The 8448-nt window shown below is 42.5% G+C and overlaps 1 protein-coding gene across 2 annotated transcripts; it reads left to right on the top strand.

The window, feature by feature from the left end:
* The first annotated feature begins 376 nt into the window (after positions 1–376).
* LOC146300756 (acidic leucine-rich nuclear phosphoprotein 32 family member E-like) lies at positions 377–5432 on the top strand. 2 transcript variants are annotated; one of them, XM_084705788.1, is made up of 7 exons: positions 377–642; positions 2022–2171; positions 2398–2520; positions 2874–3033; positions 3250–3380; positions 3679–3730; positions 3932–5432. In XM_084705788.1, exons 1-7 carry the CDS (start codon positions 589–591, stop codon positions 4012–4014), a joined length of 753 nt encoding a protein of 250 aa, XP_084561914.1. In that variant the 5' UTR covers positions 377–588; the 3' UTR covers positions 4015–5432. The 2 variants fall into 2 exon arrangements, with proteins under 2 accessions (XP_084561914.1, XP_084561906.1); XM_084705780.1 differs by having other exon boundaries at positions 380–642; positions 3929–5432.
* The last annotated feature ends 3016 nt before the right edge of the window (positions 5433–8448 follow it).

The following is an 8448-nucleotide window of genomic DNA, read 5'->3' on the forward strand; positions in this document are numbered from 1 at the left end:
AAACTAGTACAGGGTTAATTTACATTACCTTTTACTTGGACATACAGTACTGGCCAATGACGAGTTAATACTATTATTCAGTGAATATGCAACCACAGGTATGTTACATACAGTTAATTGGGAGTCAGTTTGTGCATATGATAAAATATTTCGATCGTGAACATATTAATGGGTATATTTCCTCAACTGTCGATCTTTAGTAATGGCGCCAATAAGAACAAAGAGTGGGCGTATGCTGAGTTTAAATTTTTACTTTCGGCCATCTCATTGGCCTAGTTGTAGTACAAAGATACTCAAAATTGACCAATCATAACTTCCAACAATGCATAAATTATAACTTTGGGCGGCCTTGAGTGAATGGCACAATATTTGATCAATAGTATCTTAGTATGTAGAATGTTTTCATATTCATGAGAAAGGAGGCGGTGTTTGCAAAGGGGGTTGGGTGCGAGGTAACATGGAGGTTTAGTTATCACCTATCAGCCATTGACTGAAGAAGGCAACGTGAAAGAGTGCTTGAGTTTTCCAGTTTTTATTTTCAGTTTTCCTCTGTTTGGGTTGTGTTTCAAACTTTCTATACTCCTGGAAATGGAGATGAAGAAGAGGATTAGTTTGGAGTTGAGGAACAAGAGCCCAGCCGAGGTACACAACTACGTCTTTATTTAATTATTTCTGAAGGAATTTCGCGAAGGATGCGAAGTCGACCATGGATACGAACGGACGATGCTCATGGAATTTGTTAAAATAACTAAACAGTAGGGCTGGTTGCTAGATTACTCGGTATTGGCCTGGCGTGTGCTGCGCGAGGCCATTGCGTTACAATTTGGTCCTGTGTTTTGCATTAATAGTAAGGTGCTGAATGCTTGCACCAAACTCGTGCTTGCCAGGTTGCTCGCGCAAGCTTCATGTAGCCCTAGCAGCTATCCTGTGGCTAGCTAATGGAGTTGTGCTTATCTTCTCCACGTAGCTAATGGCGATGTGTGGTGTTACGGATTAGATAATGGAGTTGCCACTCACATGCTATCATAACAATAACGTTTGCTACTGCGATGATTTGGAATGTCTATGCTTGCAAGTAACTGCTAGACTAATAAAATATATTTTATAATATATTGTAATACATTAGCTAGTTGTCCAGCTTGCTATGCCCCAAGCGCATACAAGAAACCAACTGATGTCAGTAGTCCGACGGACAGAGCTAAACTTGTCACCGAAAAGTAGGCATATCTACTGTTGAGGCAGCATATCACATACAAATGTGTATGAGCAATATTGCGCCCGCATGAAAATTTCGAAAGGTGAAGATCAGCGACTCAGTTGCCGCTCAAATTGTCGTCCTTCGACGTGACCTAAAAAGACCGCCTGTTCAAAACATAATGTACATTGCACCCAAATTGTTAGTTGCTGGGGAATAGACTTGTTGCGGTTGAATCTTCGTCCAGCCATTTAAATCCCACTAACGATAACATTTTGTAGCGTCTTACATGGCTACCCTGCTGTTATGCTGTAGTGTCACTCGTCTCACGTCACCCAGTTGGTATTATCACGCTCTGCTAACCAGCGCAAGGATGGTGTCAGCCCGCTTTGCATATAGTCCGTCGGTTAAATGATGGTTGTAAACTCTGACCAGTTGAGGGTTGTTCGTGCTTCAGGCCTCTGCTCTGCGTTTCCTTTTAATGCAATGTACAAGGAACAGTGAAGAAAATGTGTAAAGAATGTTAATGTACATATTATTTATGCCACCAAAATAGTGTATCGTGTTAAGATTTATCTGCATTGGGATGGAGGACATGAACATAATTTGTTTTATTCATGCTTAGAAATTGGCTTAATCTTGTTCCTGACACTGAGCTCTTAAGTGCATTTACGCTACTTACCTTAAAACTATTCATATATTAATAAAACGTTTTAAAAAGCATTTAAGTCATGGTTTAACACTGCTTTGCGCTTCAAACTATTCACCTCCTAAAACACTGCAAGCCTCAGTCTCCAGGGAAACCAACTACAATGTGTTTCTGCAGGTGGCTGAGCTTGTGGTGGACAACTGTCGGTCTAGTGATGGAGAGGTGGAAGGCCTTTCAGATGACTACAAGGAGCTGGAGCTACTCAGTATGGTGAATGTGGGCCTCACCTCCCTAGCCAAGCTTCCCTCACTGCCCAAACTGCGCAAGGTGAGAACACTTACAGCCCTGCAATGCATCATCATGTATGGTTTCAATTCACCGCATATGAAATGCAGTATAGACTGGATATGCCCAGTTTGACTAGTTAATTCTTATAGCGTATCTTTAATGCTTATTTAGGTATAACCACACCCCATTACCTACTTTTGCAAGACTAGTTTTGAGTAGTCTGTATTCATTTTTGTTTTGTGTCTCAATTTTGTGCTCTCTCTAGCTGGAGATCAGTGATAATGGCATCTCCGGGGGTCTAGACAAGCTGGCGGAGAAGTGTCCCAACCTGTCTTACCTCAACCTAAGTGGCAACAAGATAAAGGACCTGAGCACCCTGGAGACCCTGGTAAGTTCATCGCCCAACCTTTTACATTTTAACATGGCATCATCCACACAGTTTATCTTAGGGTTTTTAATATAACACGACAGTCGCTGAATACTTTCATTGTTTAATACTTAACTTGAAATGTGGAAGCTGATTAGGAGATGCTGATGAAACGGGGACCAAGTATGATCTTGTACAAAAGTTAATTGAGTGATCGGATGCAAGCCCAGTTTGCTGTGTCAGTACATGGTCATATTACATGTATTCTGTAATGCCTCTTAGCCAAAGCTCATTGCTGAAAGAAATGGGTTAGCTCACCTAATGTCCCTGTCCCACTGACTGATTGGTTCCTATCCGTCATCACACAAACACAGCAAAACCTGAAGAACCTGAAGAGCTTGGACTTGTACAGCTGTGAGATCACCACTCTGGAGGATTACCGTGACGGCGTGTTTGAGCTGCTGCCCCAGGTCACCTACCTGGACGGGTACGACCAGGACGACAACGAGGTCCCCGACTCGGAGGCTGATGATGGTGAGAGAGAGAGGGACTCGAGCGGGAGGCGGGGGTTAAGAGTACTCTGGGACTCAGAACAGGGGAAATAGCAGAACTTTGTATTGTTTGCTCGGCATGATTTTTGTGCAAGGAAATCTGGTGGAAGTGAAGGTTTCTCTTGGTTTCCTGTTGTGGCTGCACCTGTGTTGGAGCCATTTTTCTTCAACTGATTGTACTTGCGATTCCCACCTACAGACGACGATCATGCTGCAGGTCCCACTGGAGATGACGACGAAGATGATGATGAAGATGACGATGATGATGAGGACGTTTCTGATGGTGAAGAGGAGGTTGGTCTGTCCTATCTGATGAAGGAAGGCATTCAAGTGAGTACCACATCACGCCACACACATTTTTGGGTTGTGTAAAGAAACCTAGCTATTGATCCACTTTGTTGTCGTAATCAACATATTTTTTATCAAATTAACCATGTTGGTATGCCAAAGTGAACAGAATAAATGCACTTTATTAGAGCACATCTGTCCTTTATGAAGCACCAAGGACTGTCCTGCAGTTCCGCCCAATAAACAATCAAGCAAACAAAACTGTGAATAGTGTGTAAGGATAAGAAATTCCGCTTCCTCAAACACCCTAACTGAGGTCATATTTTGTTTTCGTCTGCAGGATGAGGAAGATGATGATGATTATGTTGAAGAGGAAGAGGATGAGGATGGAGGTATGTATTCTAATGCCATATAAGTATGTTTGGATTTCTTATGTGAATCCAGAGACTTGCATAAATGCAGTGTTATTTCAAAGTGTCAAACGTGTAAAAGATCGTTTTGGACGATCAAGAATTAATTCTGCATGTCCACATAAATCTGCACAAGTGCAACAACTTTGTAAGCCTTTTGATGAATGTGTTTGCCCCCAGAAGAAGATGGGGCAGGTGTCCAGGGTGAGAAGAGAAAGCGGGATCCAGAGGATGAGGGCGATGATGACGATGAAGACGATGATTAGCCTTCCTCAGAACAACACACTGCCACTGTGTGTGGAGTTCACATTTAAGCTGCGGAACAACAGAAAATGGTGAACAAAATCTTTTGTATAGTAAAAATATCATGTAGATTTAGTTTTTTTTATGTGTGTGGTAAGCTTCATACCATACAAAAGTTTTGTTGTGTTTTTTTTGTTGTATTTTATTTTTTTCTTGATCATTCCAAAATTAACAATGCAATGTGGATAAGGTAGACTCTTAGACATTTTCCATTTTCAAAGCTTTTTAAATACTAGGGCATATAAATGTTCTGGTTGCATGTAGTGGCATATTTGCCCCTGCCGAATGGAGTTGTTCCCACTCCAAACTCACTCACCTATTTAAAACCCCCTCTGATAAAGATGTGCACCCATCCACATAGGTTAGAGTGTAAACCATGTCTAGATGTTTGCCATCCTTGTTACTCCCAAAATATAATCTAGAGAAATGAAAACCTTTTGTGTCTTGTCAGCTCTTAGGCTTATTTGTAGACACGTGACCATTAAGTGGTGTTGAGTGATCTGGACTAATGGAAAATTCTGGATAGTGAGTTGTGATACTGTGTCGTCCAACAAGACACTTGCGACCTCTGTGTGTCTGTGCCGTGTTCTAAGGGTTTTTGTGCAGTCTCAATGCCCTTGAGTGTGTTCCAATCACTTAGTTATCAATTTCCTTTGTTACACTGTCAAACAACAGCATATATGTATAGTTCATCCCTCTATGTACTCCTGGGGGCCTCTAATAACTTTGGGCTATTTAGGTTTCAGGTCTCTTACTCCTCAAGGATCCCCAGGAGGTCAAATGTTTTCAATACTTTATTTGCAGCTACACTTAGTTTTGGACCACTTAGTTGACATTCTATATGCTCAGGTGGACCTTATCTCTAAGAAGGTCTTGACTATATCCGGGGAACTCAGTTGTTCATCTCAAATCTAACCTGAATCCAACTCTGTACTCTGTCACTCTGTCAATTGCAACAAACAATCCTTTCTTTGTCAGCTTTGTCATTTTGAGTTTGTTGTTTTTACTGCGCAAGAATTTTAAACGTGTTTGTATAACAATGTAAATAGACCTTGACTCATCGTGTGTGTGTGTGTGTGTGTGTGTGTGTGTGTGTGTGTGTGTGTGTGTGTGTGTGTGTGTGTGTGTGTGTGTGTGTGTGTGTAGCATTTGCTTTGGTCTTTTTGAACTTGCAATGTCTTTGTCCTGTTTTTATTTTACATTAATTGTCCTGTTTTGTAATAAACACAAAGCACAGGTCAGGATGTAAAGATTCTGACCCCAACCCTCAATGTGGTTTTATTTTTTGTTTTGGTCCTCTGCTGTTAAGAAAGTAATGTTTGAAGTGTGTGTGTTGTAATCCTCTGAAGAGTGTTTTTGAATAAAAAATAATTCAATTCTGTGAACTGTTACAAATTTATGTCTAGTGCATCTTGACTGATGTTCAGTCAGAAGACCGAGAATGTTTTATATGATGCTTCTGCTCAGTCCATGGGTTTAAGTGGAGTGGAAAATAAACACATTGTGTAATCAATGTTAAATATCTAGAATTACCAGTTTAATAATATTATACTGTAATATGTGAAACGAACCAAAACATTTGAGAAACCTAATCTTGTTCTGCAATTTTATCTAGTTCCTGTATTGACCACGTGGTGGTGCTGGAGACAGTACTTTAATAATATATTGCTCTCCAAATCTTTTTGTTCCCACTGCCTGGACCAATTGGCTGCTGGAACCAGTTTTGGAGATTATATGGACAATGGACACTTTCTAAAAACTGACCGAGTGTATTTGCTGTAGATCAAATTCATAGTTTGATTCCTTTTGAACAAGTATATTTCGACACATTTTAATGACATGCTAAATACAAGACAAAGATGACAAAATGTAAACTTACATTACAAATATATGTTTACATGTGGGTAGTGTTGAATGTCTACCCCATAACATTTGGTTTTATTTGTACCTATGGTTTAATCTGTTAAAAACATCTTGGAGATGGTGTTTGCTGGTGTACCATTCTCCAGCCTACCTTTTGTAGGCTACTCTAATTACATTGTTCCGTGATCTAGCATATCTTACGTTGTGTACTTTTAAAACTGTATAATCCCACACAGTACAACAAAAGGTAGGTCATTGGTCTAATCCCTGCCCCAGCGCAACACTGAGCAAAGCCAGTGAGTTTAGGTGAACAGTAGCTGGCAGAGAGACAGGCATACAGTGCTGCTTAACGGGTGGCACTAAGAGGTGCACCCCAACGGTCACGGCTCAGCCAAGAGGGTTAGCCTTACTGGTAAACAAGATAGATCCCTCTCTCACACACATACACAGCCGTTCATCTATTATCAGATATTTGCCCCCCAGAGCCCCCTTGCACACACACAAACTCACAATCCCTGTCACCCCCCATCCAGGGATGAATCAGATGACCTAGCCAGAGACAAATCCCCTGCAACTGATCGTAACTCATCGCCCTGCATTCCACCATCCCGACAAGCAGTGTCTGGCTGCGGAACGTCTGCTCGGAACATCTGGTGGGGGGGCCTACCCCGCTGTTGACCCCCCCGCCCAGCCCCTCCCCACCACCACCCAACTCAACCATGATCCTATCCATCTCATCCAACAGCACACAGAAGCTGCCTCTGTCTCTCATCCCCAGGCAGAAGCCCATGGCGAGATAAACCAGACACTGAAGCACGTTGACCAGAGATGACCACACCTCCCCACCCCCCTGCCATCCCTCTCCAGATGCCCCCAACGCCCCCAGAGTTAGGGCCACATCCCAGCCTGTCGTTTTCTAGCCCTGGGGGCTACCGAGGGGTCCGGGCACAAAGTCTGCTTTATGAGGATCCTCTGGTCTCAAGGAGTTTCAAAGACACTAATGAGGGCGTGTGAGCTTCAGTGGTGGCGTGTTCCAAGTGAATCTCTAGAAGAATTTGTCTTGACCCACTGACATGATCAATGAGAGTGGAGGATAGTGTGTACTGTGTGAAAGAGAACTGATTAAAGTTGTCCCAAGTATTTAATAGATGTGTTCAGTTGGCATCCTGCATTAGACGGGACGGCAATTTTCATCAAATATTGACCAAAAAATGCAGACTACGAGGCTACGTCATTGGTCAATTGAGTGACAAATTTGTGTTGGAGGGAAAGTAGCAACTAAGCTAATAGAGTCAAGCAGAGCAGAACTGGTGTTGAAATGTCGTCTTAAGGATCCTGTGGATTGCATTTATCTCTATTTGTCTGTCTTTTTTGTCTCTCTCCCTCTCTGCATAGTCACAGATAACCGATGAGGGTTAGGGCTCTGTGCTAGCTTCTGAATAATGCATGTACACAGAAGCCGTATCGTGGACATCGGATCTGTCACTGTTGTCAGGTTGGGGAGGAAGCACCACTTAACGTGTGTGCGTGTGTGTGTGTACAGTATGCCTGACAGGGGAGTGGGTGGCAGGGTGGAGAATCGCAGAAACAATGAGTGGTTAGATGGAGAGGTGAAAGATAAGTACAGTAGATTGATAAAAGAGAAGAACAATGAAGGGATGGGCAGATGAATTCAGCAGGTGTACTTATAGACAGCCAGATAGAAAACTGAATATCCTTTTTCATCTGTGTTTGCTCTGGAGTAGACTGGCGTTCTCAGATAAGGGAGTGGACTTGCTGCTGAGTTCCTGACAACGAAGAAAGAAAAGACAGGAACAAAAACAAAGGAATATTTGTTTCCAGAAAACGGTGTGAAGCAAGGTTCTGTCAGCTGGAGAAAGGAGAGGGAGAAATACAGAAAGATGAAAGAGAGGTAGAAATAGACAGATATTGAGTTGTCGAGAGGTCCATCATTCGATCCAAGCTGGACACAGAGTGGGAGCATAATGTGCGAATGGGAGCGTGCGTTCATGATGGATAGTGTTGCATACAGGGCTTGAGAGCTTGTAAACACAGAATTATCAGATTGTTGGAGAGGGAAAAGAGAGGCCTCTCTAACCTGAATCAGCATTTAGGGACTCTGATCAATAGACTGGCTGCCAGTGCAGTTACATAAGTCTGTCACTACGCAAGTGTTGCAACAACTAACCCCTTCAAGCCCCATTAATCTCTGACACACTCTCTCACACACACATACATTCACACCACATGAACACACACAACACAAACTCATTGACATTCAGTGAAGTCCAGTAGGTATAGTGTGAGGTTCACACTGTGACACTGTTTGTAACACCTATGTCCATGCACACAAAATGCATCTGTTTTTTAATCAACGTTGACTTCCCCTTAATTGCAAGAGCCCAGACATGCGCGCACAGACAGTTCTGCAATCCTTACACACTACACAATCATGCTTCCCTGTCTCTCTCTTTCTCACAAACATGCACAAACACATAGGCACACATACAGACTTCTCGTGATTCACACCCTCC

This window comes from Hypomesus nipponensis, chromosome 2 (genome assembly GCF_054491055.1).
Source record: "Hypomesus nipponensis isolate SF chromosome 2, ASM5449105v1, whole genome shotgun sequence".
Classification (NCBI taxonomy): Eukaryota; Metazoa; Chordata; class Actinopteri; order Osmeriformes; family Osmeridae; genus Hypomesus; species Hypomesus nipponensis.